This window comes from Halichoeres trimaculatus, unplaced genomic scaffold (genome assembly GCF_033239565.1).
Source record: "Halichoeres trimaculatus isolate MK-OKI-2021-1 unplaced genomic scaffold, fHalTri1.1 fHalTri1_scaffold_24, whole genome shotgun sequence".
Classification (NCBI taxonomy): Eukaryota; Metazoa; Chordata; class Actinopteri; order Labriformes; family Labridae; genus Halichoeres; species Halichoeres trimaculatus.
In genome coordinates, this window is record NW_027437202.1 from 3,050,547 (window position 1) to 3,071,570 (window position 21,024).

Below are 21,024 nucleotides of genomic sequence, written 5' to 3' on the forward strand. Positions count from 1 at the left end.
GCAAAGGTTGAAACAGAGAAAGGACACAGTTGGAGAGTTCCTTTAAACTTTATTTAAAATCATACACATTCATTAAAGAAAAAAATGATGCAATACAAAATGTTTCTCTCAGACAGAGCTAAGATTAAATAGGCAAGACAACTTTACAGTCACATCAAAGACAATGTTTTGAAAGAAAAGAGGGGAAAGACTTTTTTTTTTCCTCAAAAAATAAGATTACACTCCGCTCAGATTTCTCTTTATTTTGTGTACATATATACACAAATGAAGCAGGAAAAAAAGAAGTAGCACTTGCGAGAATAATATGCTTATATACAGCGACTTTCTATGTTGAATGGTGAATGAGATGAAAATGTTATTATATTATTCTGTGTCTTATATCTGAGTTTAATGATACACAAGGCAACATTGAAACAATCGTGGATGCTCCAGACAAAATAAAACAAAGACAGAGTCGCCTACTTCAGACTCTGATACAAAACTAAAAGCTTTCTACAACTTAAAACTTACAAAAGATTTGCTGTAGCACTACAAGCAAACCGAAAAAACAATCAAGTAATCCCATCACAGGTTGAGTTATTGGTAAACCATATTTTGCTTATCATTCCTTAAGACTCAGGTCCAAACATAACAAATGAATCAATAATGTAAGTGGAATAAAGCTGCAAACTGAATCACTAACCTGAAAATTAATGTAAGACTTTGAAACCTTTGCTTTTTATGGAAGAAATGTAGAAGTGTGTGCTCGACGCTTCAGTTCAGCTCGTCCGTGGACTCCGACATGGACCGCTCCCTCCTCTCCCGGACCGTGACGAAGTTGAGCAAGTCGACGGCTGTTACGACGCCGAAAACCATCTGCTTCAGGCTGGGTGAGCCGTCTGTCAGATCTGCAGGGAGACAAAACACAACTGATCACTATGTCTTTATTTATCAAATGGAAATTCTCCGCAGCGACAAACAGAAAGAGTACTTATTGTGCATGGGGGCATGGGAAATAAAACTTTAAAGAGTTCACAAGGGTGAATGAAAGAAATTACACACACTGTAAAAGATGAGTGCGTGACACTCCCCCCTGAAGCATCCACTGAGGCTTGTTAATCAGGTTATTACGGCTGCTGCGGAAAAGGAAAAGCTGATAACCTATAATCTGTTCCACCTCTAATCAATAAGACATCAAATCTCAGCTCCACATGAGAGTTCTCTTTTCTTCAGGGGTGCACGGTCTGCTGCTGGACTTTGACCCTCACAAATCAAGGAGGAGCAATTGGTAGTAAGTCGGCCGACAGAGCTACACCTGTCTTATCGTAAAGGTTAAGGAGCGGCTGTCAACAGAGCGTCCTTGGAGAGGCGGTGAGGCCTGCGTGTGCAAACTTAGGAGGGGAAGACGCAACAAAACAGTCTGGATGTGACTGAAACATGCAAATAAAACTAGAGATAGATTTAATCTCTTTATGCGCTGTAGAAAATAAAGTGAGTGTTTGAATATTGCCACTAGAGGGCGCCAAAGCTTCAAGATGTTGACACATTTTACGAAATTTTAAGATGGAAGAAAGTTATGATAAACATATTAACTGACTGTGTTTGTGTCACACTTACATTGGATCTGTTCGTGTACCACCAGAGCAAAGTGATCCGTCTCAAGGATGCGAGAAAGCTTCCCCAGGTTGTCAGTCAGACGGATCTAAGAGAGGATCACCAAGGAAGAATGAATCCTGAAGCTTTTATCTGATGAAAATACAGTCGTTCGATTGAATTCAAAGCAGCAACGTAGTGTTTTTTTAGTACCTGTTTGAACTGTTTATAAAGCACTTTGCTGACCGGGTCGGACAGCCTGATCTTCCCCGCCAGAATGGAAGCCAACATGTTCCCTAAAGTCACCATGCCCAGGATCAACCTGCACACACACATGAATACACACATGAATAAACACAGAGAGGTCACACCAAGCTCTGGGAGGGTGTCAGTGTTTCGTTTCTCTCTTCTCACCCGGCCTCGTCCACAACCGGCGCCTGGTCGAACCCCTTCTCCTTCAGGATCTTGATGGTCTTCTGGCAGCTGACGGTGGGCAGGACGGTGAGGGGGGCGGACAAGTTCAGACCCTGCAGCTTCAGGTTCCACCACCTGGAAAGAGGATGGTGTATTTATTATGAGAAGACACTCATGAGAGAAGAGGTCACTCCTTTTAGAAATACCTACCAGGGTTTCTTCACCATGAGGTCCTCCTCGCTCAGGAAGCCTTTCTGCACCATCCACTTATCGCTCAGGAATTTGGACCTAGAGGTGGAACAAAAACATGATCTTTATTTTTCACCTCATTGATCAAACAATCTGTCGACATAACCTGAAATGACCTCAAACAGATTTATTCTCTCATCTGCTTTAATGTGGCGCCACCTGCTGGCTGTTTGAAAGAATGCAGGGTGAAGGGACTGGAGCTTTTTAATTTAAAAGGCTGGAGAGGATTCTCACATGTAGTTACGGATGGAGTCTGGCAGGATGACCACGCAGCGCTGGCCCTCCTTCAGGTCTTTTGCAACGTTCACAGCTGCAGCCATGGCCGTCCCAGAGCTGCCTCCTATTGGACGACAGAAGCAAACCAGGTGTGATTTGTCTCTTTAAAAAAAAAAAAAAACCTACAGATGACTCTTGGGTTTCTGACTCACCGCACAGCAGGCCCTCCTCTCTGATCAGCATGCGGGACATGTTGAAGGACTCCTCATCGTTGGACTTGTACCAGTAATCTATAACCTGGAGATGAAAACAAAGAGGTTACGACATGATTTGAAGCAGAGAGCGTTAGGAGGAGAGTGGCTTGAACTTACAGATCTGTCGAGCACGGTGGGGATGAAGTCGTACCCAATGCCCTCCACCTCGTACTGGGTTTTGTCGGTTTTGTTCAGCACATCAGGTTCAGCCAGGATGGAGCCTTCAGGGTCCACGCCGACAATCTGGACAAAAGAGTCATTAGCGACACAAAGATCTGGGTTTTATTTGGCTTCTTTCTGAAGGATGGGAACAGATGCTCACTTTGATGTTGGGGCAACGCTCCTTTAGTTTGCGGGCAATGCCCGTGATGGTTCCTCCTGTGCCGGCTCCTGCCACCAGCATGTCCACTTTACCTGTGAGGAGGAGAAAAAAAGAGGAGACACTCAGACTCTAAAAGTCAGCAATGTGGAGAAGAGAAGAATCATCACGCACCGTCACACTGCTCCAGGATCTCCTCAGCCGTGGTGTCGTAGTGAGCCAGAGGGTTGCTCGGGTTGCGGTACTGATCCAGGATGTGGGAGTTGGGGATCTCGTTTTTGAGGCGCCAGGCGACACCAACGTGAGACTCGGGGGAATCAAAGCGAGCGCTGGTAGGCGTACGCACGATCTCAGCTCCTAGAGCTCTCAAGACATCCACCTGAAGCACAGAATGAGAGCACAAACTAAAGTAAGCACAATCAAAATGAAAACAAAAGTGAGGTATAATGTTGTGAATTTAATAAAAAAGCTCTAGAGCTGGAGTTTCATGGCGTTAGATAACAGCTCTCCCTGCAGAAAACCCCACATGTTGTTATCTTGTTGTGTAACATGTTTGTACAGAGGAGTGTCTCTGTGATTCTTCTTACGACCTTGAGGTTAACTCGTGTTTGGACTTGGACTCTGATGTCAACAAACCACAGATTTGGAAAAACAGAACCTCTCAAAAGAAATCAAAACCTCACCTTCTCCATGCTCATTTTCTCCGGCATGACGATGATGCAGCGGTAGCCCTTCACAGCCGCGGCCAAGGCCAAACCGATCCCTTAGAGAGAAACCAGAAGACGATGTAAAACAGAGAGCAAACATGTGTTGGGGTGTTTCAGCACATCGTATCTCTGTTTTGGTTACCGGTGTTTCCAGATGTGGGCTCGATGATGGTGTCTCCAGGTTTGAGGATCCCGGCTCTCTCTGCGTCCTCCACCATGCGCAGGCTGATCCTGTCCTTGACGCTGCCACCTGCGTTGAAGTACTCGCACTTTGCCACTAGAAAACACAAAGCGTGAGCCGTCAGGTTAAAGACAGCTCATTCATAACTTTTACTCTGCATTGTTCAGCCACATGTCACAAGAGATGTGAGCGATGTGAGCGATGTGTCTGTGCTTGTGCTCCGTGTGACTCACATAGTTCACATTTGAGTCCGAAGGCTTTGGGGATCTTGTTGATGCGTACCAAGGGAGTGTCTCCAATCCTGAGCAGGATGTTTGGGAGGATGGACGGAGCTACAGGCCTGACGGGAAAAGAGAAACAACTCATGAAGATACGCTATAACACTGTAAGACCAGATAATAACACGTTTGCACTTGTTGCACTGGTTTGTGGAGTCTAATCACTGCTACTTGTCAGCTAGAACTCTCCAGGGATAAAAAAAGAAACTGGTTTCAACAAACAAAAAAAAGCACTTGAGGCTAATAATTTGGTGCAGCAGTTTTACGTTTTAAAGACTCACCGTGGAACTTGTGTGTGAGGACTGTCAGCCTTCGAAGCTCCCAGGCTCCACTTGCAGCGGCTCGGGAGATCAGGCCGGATCCATTTCCTCTCAGGACTGGCGTTCTTTGTGTTGATCTGAATAGTCCTGTTGGTTTCTTCGGGTTCATTCGAGTGCAGCTTGTCGACCCCGTTCAATGGGAACGGGCCCTCGAGGAGCTTGGCGTCTCCGTTGGTGTGGTTGAGGAGCTTGGCAGAGTGGGGGCACACCGGCGCCTTGACCACGGCCTCTTTGGTAGAAGGAACTGACGGCATGACTTACCCTGAGAGAAAGAGGAGTGAGCGGTTTCCAGTTAACTTCCAGTTCATCCAGTCGCTAAAGATTGAGGACAAACTATCTTATCTTATCAAAAAGTAAATAAACAAGCGCATGGAAACTTTTTGTACCTCTCAGCAATCGATATTTCTCCTTCAAAAGTATCAAAAGAAGAAGACGCAAGAGGTGTGAAGCAGCTGTGATGGTGACTAGTGACGACGAAAAGGTCTGATCAAACAGACAGGCATAAGTTAAAGCTGTTAGGTTCTGGCAAACTTGTTACGCAAGCAGGACCAGGCCAAAAAACAAACATGAACCACTCCTACTGTTTTAATCACCACTAACAGAAATACAGCTCCATTATTTGGCAGCACACCCTGTTTTCATAGGGTTTACTGTCTGACAAAGTCATCAAACATTAAAGCAGAAGTGAGGGCACAGGAAGCCTGTATTACATCATCCACGCACTCATTTACAAAGTAGTGACGACTGCGTTTTGACACATGCTGAGTCATTCGAATTTAGAAAAAAAACTCAGTTTTCAAGATTTAGAATCACAGATGTTAATGTTCCCATATCAGTGCTCTCAGATAATCTCTGTGGAAACAAACCGACACTTAAAATGACTCAGTGTTTGGCTTTAAGGTTGTAAAAGTCATAAATGAATAACTTTGTTATCTCTTTTACAAAAAACAGGGCGATAAATATTAGCCGTAAATATCAATAAAGGATAATACAGCTGCCAGACAATCTGCTGGATTCATTTCCGCCTTACAACCCAGCTCTTGTATGTCTCAACAAAGAGGAAAAACTTCACAAACCTCCAAAGTGTTAAACACAACACATCAGATGCTCAACTTGTAAAAACATTCTTCATTTCCCTTCGTCTGCTGGACCCAGCAGCTCCTGAACCTTCACTAATACACAGTGCACACACAGGGGCCAGCTGTTTTAAACCCCCGGCCCCTCCAGCAGTTCAGACTCCTGTGATCCAACTACATCCTCTTAAGCAAACAGCCCCGCATGGGAGCCAGAATCCACTCTGAGATGTGTTGCTTCACAATTACTGACGCACCAATAAACAAAATCAAGAGCCTCTCCTGATTCTTATCTTCGCAGCTGTTGCTCTCAACACCAGACCTGTGGGGCTAGCTTGGTTAAAAGTTTCACAGCATTAACCGCAGTGGTTAATGTGGGAAAGAGCTGGAGGTATGTGGCAGCCCTGAAGGGTTCAACAGGGGGAATATGATCCTCCTCTCTGAAAGCACATGTGGCAATAAGCCCAGGAGGAGGATTTAATGAGCAAAACTGGAGTTTGTGTAGTTTACCACACACTTGCCAAGAACCAAATCCTTAAAAATCTCCCTGTGTGGGAAAATTTAATCACCTGGTGCGAACTCAGTGACATCGAACCAAAACTACTGACAAACCAGAACATTCTCACCTAATCAGACTTAGTGATTAGCTTAAGTTATAGCTTTTCTAATCCGCATTGGTATGTTCAGCACTTTGAAACAACAGCAGTTCTTATAGATTTATGCTATAGGAGGGAAAAAGGTTTTTTCTTTTTCTTTTCTTTTCTTTTTTTTTTTTTTTTTTTTTAATAAAGTGCTGGTTGGATTATTGCAAACACAAAGTATCAGCTGCTGGGACCAGGAAGGAGAGCAAACTATAGATAGCCACTCACCCATAACAAATGGTGGGCTAAATGTGAAAAGCAGGAATGCTGGAAGAGGACACACAATAAAAGTGCAGGCATGGACATCTAAAAATGCACCGCATGGTCAGAAGGGCATATTAAAACACACTAATGAATTATAAAGTGCTGACTAGGTGTCCCCTGAAAGAGAGATTTAATTAGATCAAACTGGTGTAATAAATGTTAAATTAATAAAATAACAAATATACAACATTTTCCGCTCAGGAGGACGTTTAATTATTTTTTACTCTTATCTGTTACCAAAATAAACAGCCAAATCGATAAGATAAGGGGATACACTGTAATAAAATAACAGTGCATCGTTTAGGAGCAATGACATCCCTCAGACACGTATCACAACACAGACAGGATGAAATAAGCGCAGCTGAATTTAAAAATATATAGAAAATACGCGGAAATAATAAGCCGACAGATGTATTACGTGTTACAACACATGAGGACAAATCAGCACTGATTGAGACGATGAAAAAAATGTGAAATATCGACGTAAATGTCAAATAAATTGTGTAAAAATAATGACTGGAAGGCTTACCGTGGGCTGCAAATGAATATGGATAGCAAAATAAATTAAATACCGGGAAAATAGTCTAATAAAAAACCGTAACTACGCAGGTACAATATTGCATCAGAAAGAGCGTCCGTGAGCGTCTTTCGGTCACCAAACGTCAAATACCACGTGTGCCAATGACTGCATCATTCATCTTTCTGCTCATATTTTACTAATTCGTTATTTTCTACCCACCTGCTGAGATAAAAAATGCCAGAAAACGTGGATGAAAAATCACGGATGACCCCGTCGTTCACGCTTCCTCAGTGCGGAGTGAGCAGCCTCCGACAAAGACAACGGTGTAACGAGCACAGACCGCAGCACGTGGACCGAGCCGAGGGAGGACGCAGGCAAAGTTTCGAGGCGCGCTCTGATTGGATGCGGTGAGGGCGTCTGTTTGGTCCGCCTAGCCAATCAGCGGGGAGATTTCTCAATACGGTTCGGGAAGCGGTGTGTTAAAGTAGAACGCGACATATGTGTACCTTTTGCGGACTGAATACCCACGCACGACGAGGACTTTGACTCCCTTGCCACCTTGAGAACTTCTCATGCTTGGTGTGTTAGTCCGAAAATAAACATGTAACGAGCCAGGGTCAACACAGACACGTTTTAAGAGATACACAAGGTAAATGGATTGATAAATGACACTTAAAGCGCATGCGCCAATTTAAGATTTAAACTGTGAATTGGTCAAAGTGTCAAATCCTTTTTTTAATTCGACAAATGAGAAAAAAAAAACTAAAAATTAATTGTTGATATATATCCCAGTATTAATACAATGTCCCCACACTTTTCTATGCATTTTGCAAGCTACAACAAACTAGCTTACTTTGATTTTAGACTACTACATAAACCAGATTGACAAAGGCCTGCTTGAGTCACTGTATGCAAACGAAGTGTCTGTCAGTCTGCTTTCGTCAGAGCTTCTCAGGAAAACAGAAGTGTGTGAAAGGCAGCCAACCGGCTGATGGAGCTTTGTTAAATGTTGCATCAGTCACCTGTAAGAATAATGCAAATTAGCCTGACAGTCGGGAGCATGTACAGGGGGTAGGACATCTGTGGGTTAAAAGCAACCCATCCAGTATGTGTTGCATCAGAGAGAAGACAGTACCAAGTTTAAAAATCATTCATCAGTGCAAAGAAATTGCTGAGTCACTTTACTTTTCCATAACATCATTCTTTCCAGGAACAGGACTGGTAAAAAGTGTCTGTTCCATTTAGAAAAGTAATGGGATCAGATTACTGGTAATTCAGACTAAGCAGTTTATCACAATAACCAGCACCCGGCTCATATAAAAAGGTCTTTTCAGAAGAATACGCTTATGTAATAAAAGCATGCATTGCAAGTCCAGAATTACAAATCTGTTTTTATTGAGAAAGCGACACAAGCTCGTCTTAAAAAAAGGGAATAAAAGAAAAACACTTCCAACAATTCACCAACGAAACAAAAAAAGAAAATAACTTTGTCATCACTGCTGGGTTTGAGGGTGAAGGGATTTGGTAGGACATCAGGTCGATCTCGGCTTCCTTCAGAACCTTCCAGAGCGCTCTCGGTCCCTCGATCTTCGCCTCTCGCTGCGGTCTCGTCGTCGGTCCCTGGAGCGGGAGCGTCGTTCCCTGGAGCGCGAGCGAGAGCGATGCCTGGAGGAGCAGATGGTAAAAGTGAGACTGCTGACTTTTAGTAAAGTTTGACAAAAAGATCGAAAAGTGTTCTCACCTTTTTCTGCGGCGGCCGTACAACTCCCTTCGCAGCTCCCTGGATATCGGTTTCAGGTGCATGAAGTTGCAGAATCCACCTCGGGTACACTCTCTGCAGAACACAGTACACTGAGGGTTAAAATCTGTAGTGCCTGATGGAACGGTGCCATGAGGAAAAACTCCAACACATGCTTAGGAGCATGCCAGCCCACCAAGTAAAACATCTGATCTCTATCAACCCCCACACCCTGAACCCATCCTATCACCGGTGGAGCCTGATCCAGTGGAAAAACACGACGGGGCTCATAAATGAGGAAATCTGACTCTTCCCCCCACGGTGCAAGGACAAAGTTTGTCTTTAAATTTTACAAAAAGTGCAAGAACAGGCAGTGTGCTCATGCAGCTGGTAACAAATTCAGACCCCTGCAGAGTGACACGTGCCGGCTGATTGCACAGGACGGTTTTATCTCTCTGCTAGCGTGACATAATTTACCTGACGGAGGCTCGGTGCAAAACTTGAGCCTCAAGTAAAGTTCAGTGCTGGGTTGTCTAACGGCATGGTGGACTGCCTTGCTACATGAAAACACTACTTCCAAAACCACATTCCTTTAAAGTGAAGCACACATTACGCGTAAATAACAGCTTCCACAATCAACAGATGACAGGTTTGGCAGCAGCAATGATTTACGGTTGAGTTTCAAAGCTACTGTAAAATCTTTCAGGGTTCATGGAAGAAGTTTTTAGCTCAGCTGCAACGCTGATCCACACGTCAAACATTCATTCTTACAAATGAATAATCGTTAAAATGACAGACGTGTTAATAACTTACCCCATTTCATACTGGCGACAGCAGGCTTCCCTGAAGTCAGTGACAGGAGAGAGCTCTGCGTGGATTGGCTGGGCGTTAAACCAGCGGTTGTTTAGGTCCATGACTGCTTTTTCAGCGTCCTCCTCACGCCGAAACTACACACAGAGGAGACACAAATTTCTGTCACACATTTATCCAAATTTTATGATTTTTTTCTCACAGTTTAATCTGAGTGTTGGAGGAGAGAATATGTCAGGGGTCATTTCAGGGTACACTGTTTCAGCGTTTATCCATGGCCTGCTTCTCAGCTCCTCCCAAAGCACACACACTTTCTTGTTGACAAGGCCAGCTCAAAAACAAAACAGATAACAGGACAAAGCACTGCAGCAAAAGCTCATCATCGCTGACCTTTACGTAAACGTTCCCGACTAGGTGGTCACCCAGGTTATCGCACACGTTCATCTCCTCCACCTCCCCGTACTTCTCCTCCATCTCTGTGAAAACCTCCTGTAAAGGGAAGAAAGAGCACACACACACTTACAGCTGCTGCAGAACTGGGCCATGTCCGAGTTATTTGCTGTCTCCTTTTTTTTTGCAACATCAGAATGCAAACAGCAGGGTGTTGACGTCACGGTGTGCAATAAGTAGAATCAGGGCGACCAGCCGGCACAAAAGGTTGCTCACCTCGAAGAACTCATCGTAGTGCTCCTGCATTTCCACATCGCTGACGGCGCCTGGAAAAGTCAACAAAAGAGACAGTCAAAAGCAGAAAGACATGGATACTGAGCTGTGGATTAGCTTTCACTGATCACTAAGACCACTTCTCGATGACCATTTTCTGTTACATGAAGAAGAATCTCACTTTCAGGGTCAAATTTCACACCCTAAGAACAGATGAATCCTTGAAAAGCGTACTCAGCCGAGGATCTGATACCAAAGCTGTTCACATCCTTGCATAACTTTCTTCTGATAGCACATCAGACCTAGATTACATGCAAACAGCATGTGTCTGTGCGTTTTATCAGCAGGAGAGCATGTTCCTACTTTTCATCACATTCATCTGCTTCATCAGCACAGTCTGCGAGCCCTGTTAGTTTGTTTTCTGATACTCATAACCTGATCAGTAAGACACATGACCCCTTCCCACAAGGTTAAAAACTGCTAACTGAGTTGATAGTGTGAATAGCAGGTGTGTTTGTTTGTTGATGATAGTGTGTGAAGCAAAGGAGGGGGTGTTTAACTTACAGCGAGAAGCGTCGGCTGTTTGTGCGCTGTTCTGAGGGTTACGGTAGATGTTTTGAATCAGGATGGTCTGCGGGAGAGAAGAAACAAAGCACATTTCATTTCACATTTCATCAAAAGATTTTATTTTTGTGATTTAATCGCCTTGCATGAAAAAAGATTCAGAAAATGGGGCACAAAGGATGAGACTGGCATGTTTGTTAAAGTTCAGTCAGAGTTCAACTAAACTGGAGCATCTTGTAAACCCACCTGGATTATAGTAAGCCTGTATCTGTTTGCTACACTTTCCCCGCCTGGAGCATGAGATGATTTAATTTCAAAGTACTCTCAATAAACCCTCACTAATCTCTCATTTAAGTCATAATTTATTAAAAAACAGACTGAAACGTGAAGGAAGAAAATGTCTGATTTTCTCAAGCAGGATGGAGAGACTTGTGGTGTGAGGCTTACCTGGCTGAAAGTTGGTTTGTTGTGCAATCTCGAGCAGCGGTCTCCATGTCTGCATGCTCCAATTTTAAAATAGAATGAACAATTGACCCTAGGAAAAAAAAAAAGGACAGTATTACAGGACTTTAAAGTCTCTTATCTTCTGCTCTGTATGGAAAATCACACAGCATTTCTTTCAATGCTACAATTAGCGTGTACTGTAGTGTTAGTCTATGACATATTACAACAGCGCTGAGCAAGTATGACACCATGTGTGATGAAGTCAGAGCACTATTCTGCAGTTAGGGCTCAAGAAACACCAGGCTTCTTATACAGACGTAATAAAGTCCACATCCTTCATTTTATGCGTTATCAATATGACAAAACCTGTAGTATAAATTCTTTTTAAGCCTCTTTAAGGTCAATACTCGACTATATTGAGCTCAAATACGCACCAGATGCTGTTTTCTTTTACTACTTTTTCCACTGGATTACAACACACTACTAACTTTGGTCATTTTGGTTATTTGCGGTTTGCTGCTCTCCACCGGTGAAACAGAACAAAACAACCCCCCTTAGCACTGCACCCCATTAGCTAACAAGTTCGTAAATTCATAGAATGTCAGCTTAAGGGTTTAATAAGCTACAAAACTACCCCGCGTGTTTATAATTCAATTAACAAACTCGTCAACCTTTGTCAAAACGTCACATTTTGGCGCAAACCATGAGCAAACAGATGCTGCAGGTTAGCTCAGCTCCTTCATGAGTTTCATTCAACGGTTAGCTCCCTGTTAGCTTCCTCGTGCTACTGCTAGCTTTTCGAGAATATTCTGAAGCGCTGCGGCCTCAAACCGGGCCCCGCTCGAGAGTTCAAAAAGCCACAACAAATATGCTTCTCACAACTCTCGTTTTTGACTCGCAGAATGTCATAATTGTTAAATAAAACTTACTTGTCTTTCTCTGTGCCGAAAATGGATGCCAGGTACTCCGCCATTTTCGGCTAGCCGTAAGCGTAAAGGCAAACGTCATTACGTACACGGTGCGCCTTTGCGTGTGTTGTGGTTCCCGTCTTTGCCACTTGAGGCCTCGCGATAGCGCTGTTGCTCCGTTAAACAAAATGATTTCTTTCCGTCACAGCAACATTTTTCCTCGAAACAAAACTGTTTATTAGAAAAATGACTTCGGGGGGCAGCTAATTTTCCTTTTTTAATTCTTTTATTCATTCATTTATTTAATTATTTATAGATCCCGCTTACTATGAGCTTATAGTTTAGCTTTATTGTATTGAAAACTGTACACACTGCTTTGAATTTCCAATTTTGATAACTTCTTTAACATTTTGTTCCCCATTTGGTTTCCTTTTGTCTTTAATGTACACAAATAAACACAAGATGTCACCAGAGTTGAGTTCTTTTTATTTCACCTTTTTTGTGTAACTGGATTTCATCTCACATCACTATTATGAAACATACTTGATGTAAACACACTTACTTAAGTGTAGAGGAAAAAAACTTTATTTAAACAACCTGTTAGAGTTTTAAGGGTGCATTAGTGACCTCATGTAGCAGCTTATACTGTCTTACAAAGAGGTCACAGTAACTGACCTCTATGTAAAATGTTGACATGCTCCTTTAAAATCTGAATGAAACAGATTTATTGACAAAAGCTGGTCAGAGGTTGATGAAGTCACCTGATAATCAGCCACAGGTATTGGTAGAGTGGGCATTAAAGCTCATCTCTTCAGTGCACTGTATATCCTCCCTGTGAAACCACAAGGCTCTGTGCAAGAGGCCGCACGAGTCTGCAGGAGATGCAGATGTTGTCGATGAAAGGGAAGAATCAGAAAGAGGAAGTCAGAAGAACCACAGACGCTGCTTGAAGAGTTCTGAAGCTGGTTCTCAGGTTAAAGCAAGGCTCTGAAATGAATAGGGAAGTTGAGCACTCAGACACTTTGTTTTAGCAGTTCTACTTTTTTAAGCAGGGTGAGCACCTCAAAAAAGTGGAAAACCCCAAATCTGAGATGTCTCGCTGGCGTCGACCTGCAGCTTTTGCAAAGGCAAGACCACCCACCAATCTTCACCTCCTTCTTGCTCTCTCACTGTAAGGGGGGGTAGAAAGAGGAAGCTGCATGAAAAGCTTTAACCTCATCTTCAGCACTTCTCTGTTTTTCTGAAGAAATATGACAAGCTCAGAGGATTGTTTCACTTCAGGAGCGGCTGTGACGGACGTTTTGTGATCATTCCCATCATGAGGCCTGGAAACTGCTGGACTCTGCTGCATGTGTCCGTGTTGGCAGCGCTGCTCCTCTCCTTAAACGCTGACAGTAAGTTTTATTCCAGCATTTTATTCTTACTCAGTATTTGTGTGGGGCTGCCCTTCCTTCCTCTGTGGGTCTGGGATGTGTACGATCAGCTGTTTGTCAGCTTCTTTTTCAAACGCAGCTTAGAAAAGGAGACAAAAACAACAAATACAAAGACAGCTTCAGTGAGGCTAAATGTAAAAGACTCAATTTAATCAAGCATGAAAGAAGACATCCTCTTGATCTTAATCTTAAATCTTAATCAAAAGCTTGTTGTGACTATATTAAGAAACAAGTCTTGTGCATGACTTCATCCATGACCACAGAATCTTTTCATATTAAACATATCTGTGGTTTCCTTACTGTGAAACTGTGGTCTGAGGGCAGGGTAAGTGTTATTTTCTGGTTATTTATGGTCGTCCTGATGCTGAGTATTAACTCCTGTAGCACTTTGGTGGTTATGTTGCCTTCCATGGTCACTTGTGTTGCTCATAAGTTCAGGGTTTGTTTTTGTTCGCATACGTCTCTGTTTCACTTTTTTTTGTACGTTCTCTTTGATTCTTTGTAGTTGTTTCTTTCCTTTCTGTATCTCTCTTGCCTCTTTTTGTCACCTGCTGCTTTAGAAGTTAAGAACCAGCCCTCGCCTAATGATGGCGAGATATCTGATGAGTATTTTTACCCCTGATACTATATGTTAATGTCTCTAACGGCTGAGTTGTCATCCCACCTTTGAGACAACTCTCTAAGGAGGGTCTCTCAGTTCCTCAGTGCCTGGCTCTCATGTAAATTCTGTTTCCGCTCATCACTTTATGAACACTTTGTTCCGCTTTGTTTCACGTTTTTTTAAATTTAGTTTTATGCAGTGCTTTCACATTCAAAGGTCAGGTGATGATCTTTAATAATGAAGCATGATACCGCTAATGTGTATCTCAAAGATGGTTTTGTTAGCTCCCTTTAAAGCAGCTTATTTTTCAATGCGACTCACTTTTTTGGTGAAACAAGCCACAGTGACCCATTCCAAAATTTGCCCAATCTGTAAATCAATCATCATACATCTTTTTTTACCAGCTAACAGGCCTAAGAGGCATATTTGACAAATTCATTGAAGCTTTGTTTGGGTTACACTTTGAAAATACTTACATTTTTACTGCTCGCTTTTAGAATTGTATCCCAGTCTTGTGCACAAGATGACAGAGCATTCTTCATTTTTGTGTTCTCAGAGAACCCCAATTCATATTTGTATATTTTTTAATCAGGCAGTCACGTTTCTGTCACTCGTGATAGGCAAGAAAAAGTTTTTCTATTCTATTCTATTCTATTCTATTCTGTTCTATTCTGTTCTATGTGGTTGTAAAGGGATGAAAAGCAAATAAGACTCAGGACAAGATATTTAGATGTAATGCTCATCCAGGAAGAATGATGCAACAGTGACTTCGGACTTTCAAACTCAAAGGGGTTTTGAATCTGACTTCAAATCTTTCTTTTGGAAACGAATGATCAAAGTATCAATGGGTTAATTCTTCCATTTGTGTGACAGCGTCTTCCTCTGAGCGCTGTAAAACAGTACGAAACAAACGGTGGTTTGGCTTTGGTTGTTTGAGTAGCGCCAGCTCATGGCTTCAGACTTTTGAAAAACAGTTTCATGATTCCATTTATGGTAAACATTGTGGCGATGACCCTTCACAATTAAGCAGCCAATCATCTGTAAACAAATCGGTGAGAGGAGACTTCTTCTAGTTAAGGAACATATGAAACGTAAGAAACCAATTTGGGGACACAACTGGGTCGGGACCCAGACTTTGGGAATGATTGCTTTAGAGAGTTGTCCTCAGAGTTTCTGCAGGTGTCTCAGAAAGGCTTCACAGGTTAATGAGAAGTCTCAAAGTTTGGTTAAAGAATGGAAATCATCATAACCCACTGTGTGTTTGTCATTCCTGTTGCAGGTGATGAATGTGAAATTGGAGTTAAACGACGCCCCAACATTGAGCACAAAGTTTCTCTAGGAGATGAGCTGAGGATTTACTGCACAGTCACATTCTGCAAAAACCCACCACCAACAGTCTCCTGGGTTAAACTTGAGCAAAGTGATGTTCCTGTCAACATGAGCAGTCGCCTCAGTACAGAGTGGAAAACTACAAGGGATTTAATAGGAGACTCAATTTTGATTTTTCATAAAACTGTCACAAACGACTCCGGTGAGTATCGATGTCAAAGTGGAGGGAGTGTTGGATCTAAAATCAAGGTCTCTATCAGTGGTGAGTGTAACTTTTCTCTTATCAAACATCTTTCTCAGGTTTAGCTGCTTAGACACACTCTCTTTTTAACTCCTAAAAGTTCCACCGAGACTAAAACTTTGTGCTGTGTTATAGATCATGCTCGGCCTAACAATACAACAGAACAGACTCTCATAAGTAAGACAGTTTGCATTTAGTCTCCATGTCTTTTGTCCTTTTCAAACACCCTCCATTAATAAAGCTCCAACTCAGAAACACTCACTCTGAGTCCTCTCTGTTCACAGACACCTCAACACCAAACCCTGGAGGGTCAGGAGATATGATGATGTATGTGTACACCGGTGCTGGGATCATGGGGTTTGTCGTCATAGTGATAGTTATATCTGTGGTATCAATGCGAGGCTGTAAAGGTAACATATTTAAAGTTTTATCATGTTTAAAGCATGATGTGATGTTAAGAAAAGGTCACGCTAAGGACTCTGTCATCACACAGGAACACCAAAGAAAGCAACACGAGAGGATAATCAGGTCAGATTTAAAAGCATATCACACACAGCTCACTTTTTTTTCAATATTTCTAATTGACTTTTTGTCTTTCAACAGTACGCAGCGATCTCCATGGCAGAGCGACCCTCCCAGAACCTCGCCCCCCAGCCTTCGCCGAGAGGAAGCCCCTCTGTGCCGCTGGCTCGCGGCTCAACCCGGAGGCAGAAACCGCCCCCGCAGCCCAACGAGTGTGTTTACAGCACGTTGAAAGACGGCGTGAATCAACTGAGGAGCACTGTGCAGAATGAGGGGGGCTCTGTCGTTTACGCCGCTCTCAACCATCAGGTCCCTGCAAGGGCGCCTGCTCGACCACGAAGGCCGAAAGAGGAGAGTTCTGAGTACGCGGCTATTCGTATCAAAGACCCAAACTCCTCCTAGACACGAGAGGAACACTAGAAAACTTGAAGATTTGCTCTCTTATAACGTAAGAGTACAGTCCCAACTGATCTACCTGAGACCCCAAAGACTTCCACTGTCCTGAACATTAGCATCTCCATGTTTGTAGCCTCAGCAGCCGCTCTTGACCTTTCAGTCATGCAAACATGTGCGGTCACTTTCTCTTCTGGCTAAACCTCTCCAAGTGTTCTAGGGAAACTTGAAACCACAACTTCTTGAAGCAAAGAAGAAGTGACGCCTCACTAAGTGGAACTATTGCACTGTGAGAACAGCAACAAAACCAACCGTGTCATTCAGGAACCAGGTAACAGCAAAGATGTGACATCAATGGACACGGGCTCTGTTTCCATGACACAAAAGAAATCTTTGGATGATACATCATCTTATTTTTTTTCAGTCTTCCTGAAGTTGTTTGACTTTCCTAGCTGCAGCCTTGAAGAAACAGAAAGCTGAAGTGTTTCTTATCAAACAGAATGTAGTTTCACTCTTTGAAACTGTGATTTATACTGTTGTACGTGCAAGACTTGAATTTTACGTTTAGTACCATATCTCTCTACAGTAATGATTCAATGAGTGAGTAATTTGCTCATTTTATGACTGTAACTCAGATTTAGAGAATGTTCTGATCACACTGTGTGCAATCAAATACCATAATGTACCTGCTTGACTATCATTAAGAATATATTACAATACATGTTATGGGCAATTGTGTTATTTAAAACACTCAAGATCAGTGGTGGGCATTAGGAGGCTCCAAATACTCATGGTCCTATTGTGAAAAAACAAGCTCTAAAGTGCCTTTAGGTAGTCAAAACTGGAATTCAAATGTGTGCTATAGAACCCCTTTTCATGTGCCCTCTTGGGGGCCAAAACACGCACTTAAGTGCCCCTTTAAAAGGCCTGCTTGGGAGAAAAACTGTGGGCTCAAGTGCCCTCTCTAAAGGCCTGCTTGGGAGCCAAAACACATGCCAGAGTTCCCTCCTGGGAGCCAAAACATCCTCTACAGTGCCCTCTTTGGACCAAACTTGCGCTTAAGGGCCCTTTAAAAGGCCCCCTTAAGCACCAAAAGATGCACTAAAGAACCCTCTTAGAAGGCCCTCTTGGAAGCCAAAATGCATGCTAAAGTGCCCTCTCAGGACGCCCCTCCCAAGAAGGCCTCTGGGAGCCAAAATGTATGCTGAAGTGCTCTCTTGGGAGCCACAACTTGCACTAAAGTCCCCTCTGAGAAGGCACTCTTGTGAGTCAAAACACATGCTAAAGTTCCTTATGCTTAGGGACCCTCTTGGGAGCCAAAACATCTTCTACAGTGCCCTTTTGGGACCAAACTTGCGCTAAAAGGCCCTCTTAAGGGCCCTCTTGGGCACCAAAACATGCATTAAAGAGCCCTCTTAGAAGCCAAAACGCACCAAAGTGCCCTCTTGGGGACCAAAATGCACATTCAAGTGCCCTCAAAACTTGCTCAACGGCCCTCTTGGGATCCAAAATATGTGCGTAACTGCCCTCCTAGGAGCTAAAATGCACTCTAAAATGCACTCAAGAACTAATGGACTTTAGTGCCCCCTAAAGTAGTGAAAACACACCATATACCTTCATTTCCTTTCTTGCCTTTGTCTTTAAATGTTGATGCGCGCCACTGTTCAAGGTGTCAAATGTGAGCGTCCTCACACTGCACTCTTTGATGTGTGGTTGCCCCCACCCAAGACTTTAATAAAGAAGCAGGAAGTCAAGTGAACCAGAAGTCATTCACTGGGGTATTTTGAGCAGATATACACAAATAGAAGCTTCAAAGTTTCCCATAATGCAACTGAAGTACTTCTCATCTATTGTGTTGGTGTCTATCTTGGCGTCAGGACTTCTCTCTCTGGACGCTGATAGTAAGTTTTTATCATTTTCATCTATCGTTGACACTCAGCCAGGGCACGTCTGTGGTACTGTCACTTCTCTCAACTGAGGTTTTGTACTTCTTCAAATATGCTTGAGAGAAGTTTTTTAGTGCTAAAAGCTTTATAGTCAAGATAGGTTTGAAATATTTCAACAGCAGTTTGACAGGTCAATTTTTTTCTAACAAACTGCCAAAGATCCAACTGCGTCACACTCAGACTCAACACGGAAATAAACTAACATTGTCGATCAAAACCCACTCCTTTTGCAGGTGAAGAATGTGAAGTTAGAGTTATACGACGCCCCAACATTGAGCACAAAGTATTTCTTGGAGATGAGCAGAGAATTCACTGCACAGTCACATTCTGCAATAATTCACCATCGACAGTCTCCTGGTTTAAACTTGAGCAAAGTGATGTTCCTGTCAACATGAGCAGTCGCCTCAGTACAGAGTGGAAAACTTCAGGGGATTTAATAGGAGACTCAATTTTGATTTTTCATAAAACTGTCACAAACGACTCTGGTAAGTATCGATGTCAAAGTGGCCCCGGTGTTGGAGCTAACATCAAGGTTTCTGTTAGTGGTGAGTGTGACATTACTGCCATTTAACACCCATAATCTTGAGTCGGACTAACTAAAATTAGTAGAAGACCCTTAAACAATTTTTGTTTCTCTCTTTTTGGCTGTTTAAGTTTCAGATAGAGTCAAAACTACCACTGAGCCCTGGATGACTTCAGCAGAGCCAGGTAAGAAACCTGATTCACCTTCTAACTGTTTTTCCCAGAATATTGTCATCAGACCTGACAGAACCTCTTCTGCAGGGACCTCAAACACTGAGGAGACTTTCTGGCCTTCTGTGTACCTCATTGTTGGAATCATGGCGCTTGTCTTCATAGGGATGGTGATTTTCATCACACCAAAACCCAAGTGCAAAAGTGAGTTTTTTTGTATGTACAAACCTACAGCAGAAATCACACTATGGACACTTTAACGTCTACTTCCCAGGTCAATAATCTGATCTCTCTGGTTCATTTCAAGGGGTCTGCGAGAAAGGCAGCAGCAGGGATGAACCATACCTGAATGAGCAGCACATATAAAGTTTCAGAGCTTTCAGATATTTCTTTGAAACTACACCTGTTTGAATAAAGGCTGCGCTTCCTGTGAAACTTTTTTCTTGTACGTGTGAATTCTTCTAAGACACTCTGATGATAATAAAAGTGAAATTTTTAACACCAGCGTGTCTACAGGTGAATACTCTAACTTCCTAACGGTGACACATTCTGCGCACACATCCTCCTTCGAAACCCCCCACAAGGTGATGCATACTTTCCATTCAGTCATGTCAACACTTTACTGACAGTAGCACAAGGAGCCGATCGGTGAGTGTAAATCCCAACCAGACCACCGACACGTTTCAGTATGAGTCACCGTCAACATTGAGATGTTGAGCGCAGAGCGTGTTTGGAGACAGACAGACGGGGAGAGGACTAAACTTATTGTTCACATCGAAGCACACCGCAAGATCACCTCTTCCACTCTGAATCCAGGAAGTGACACCTTTCAGTTCAGAGTGAAAAAGTTGAGGGGATGAAAAAAAAGCAACAGTGTGAGAAAAGGCGAGAGACCTATCAAAGTTTATCAAAGATTACAGGAGGATCAAACCTCTTCAGGTTGATTTATTGATGCCACAATGAGCAGCAGTCTGATTGTGTTTCACACTTTGTCCCCCTGTGGCTGATCCGTGGTTCGCAGACACGCACTGAGAATCTGATTTAAGTGGGGGGAGAAGGGGTCGGACGTTTCGCTGCAGGTTGCACAAAGTGGGATGTTCTAGCTGTGCGGTTTTCAAAGCGCTCAGAGACAAACAGGCCCTCGTGTCTTCACCCCACCCTGCATGTGTCATGTACGCCCACCATCCAGCATGTGAAAGGTGGAGGGACGTCCTACCCCTCAGAGGGCTCAAAGGAAACCTGACTGCAGTGTCCTCTAGTGGTGTGAAAGCAGAACTACGGAGGAGGTCGGCACCAGTTTCCTCCTGATAAGCCTCTGTTTTTATTAAAACTCTAATTATTTGCTTTAATCTCAACAGAGTGAGGGATGACGGGCTAAATAAATCTGTCAAGGGAAGTACTCACCCTTTCCGGCTTTTGTGAAGTTTCTGGAAACTGTGGGGAGAAATTAAAAATGTCAGACAAATGGCAACAATGGTTCAGAGTGTATTCCCAAAACATGATGACTCAACTAAGAACGAGCTTTTAACACTTATTCAACCAAATTTTGATTTTTTTAATCTAAAAAGAACAGGATAAGTACTTACCTTTTCATGAACTTCCTCAAGCAGCCGTCTGGATCTGCAGCCTCTGAAAGATCTAAGAATTCATCAAGCAGTTTTCAGATTTCTAATCATAAAACTCATTTTATTCAAGAAGACGAGTCACGTGAACCACCGCACCAGGCAGCAC

At 43.0% G+C, this 21,024-nt stretch overlaps 3 protein-coding genes and 1 long non-coding RNA gene across 5 annotated transcripts; 1 reads left to right on the plus strand and 3 right to left on the minus strand.

Annotated features, from left to right (window-relative positions):
- Positions 1–75: 75 nt before the first annotated feature.
- Positions 76–7,384, minus strand: cbsa (cystathionine beta-synthase a). Of its 2 annotated transcripts, none has more exons than XM_074664729.1 (15): positions 7,228–7,384; positions 4,472–4,772; positions 4,146–4,252; positions 3,874–4,008; positions 3,708–3,787; positions 3,199–3,403; positions 3,028–3,119; positions 2,823–2,948; positions 2,664–2,748; positions 2,470–2,575; positions 2,197–2,274; positions 1,987–2,121; positions 1,786–1,894; positions 1,597–1,681; positions 76–887 (listed from the first exon to the last, which is right to left on the minus strand). In XM_074664729.1, exons 2-15 carry the CDS (start codon positions 4,762–4,764, stop codon positions 754–756), a joined length of 1,770 nt encoding a protein of 589 aa, XP_074520830.1. In that variant the 5' UTR covers positions 4,765–4,772; positions 7,228–7,384; the 3' UTR covers positions 76–753. The 2 variants fall into 2 exon arrangements, with proteins under 2 accessions (XP_074520830.1, XP_074520829.1); XM_074664728.1 differs by lacking the exon at positions 7,228–7,384 and adding an exon at positions 7,018–7,165 and having other exon boundaries at positions 77–887.
- Positions 7,385–8,392: 1,008 nt separating this feature from the next.
- Positions 8,393–12,269, minus strand: LOC141786028 (splicing factor U2AF 35 kDa subunit-like). The gene is made up of 8 exons (XM_074664722.1): positions 12,157–12,269; positions 11,231–11,318; positions 10,784–10,850; positions 10,223–10,272; positions 9,947–10,045; positions 9,560–9,693; positions 8,750–8,842; positions 8,393–8,673 (listed from the first exon to the last, which is right to left on the minus strand). The coding sequence occupies exons 1-8, from the start codon at positions 12,198–12,200 to the stop codon at positions 8,562–8,564; spliced, it is 687 nt and encodes a 228-aa protein (XP_074520823.1). The 5' UTR covers positions 12,201–12,269; the 3' UTR covers positions 8,393–8,561.
- Positions 12,270–13,401: 1,132 nt separating this feature from the next.
- On the plus strand, positions 13,402–17,283 carry LOC141785723 (B- and T-lymphocyte attenuator-like). Its single transcript, XM_074664164.1, has 6 exons — positions 13,402–13,529; positions 15,449–15,760; positions 15,875–15,916; positions 16,024–16,149; positions 16,233–16,267; positions 16,343–17,283. The coding sequence occupies exons 1-6, from the start codon at positions 13,454–13,456 to the stop codon at positions 16,661–16,663; spliced, it is 912 nt and encodes a 303-aa protein (XP_074520265.1). The 5' UTR covers positions 13,402–13,453; the 3' UTR covers positions 16,664–17,283.
- LOC141785725 (uncharacterized) lies at positions 13,415–21,023 on the minus strand. The gene is made up of 3 exons (XR_012597556.1): positions 20,880–21,023; positions 20,698–20,727; positions 13,415–13,647 (listed from the first exon to the last, which is right to left on the minus strand). It is a non-coding gene; the product is annotated as an uncharacterized LOC141785725 (long non-coding RNA).
- Position 21,024: the final 1 nt, after the last annotated feature.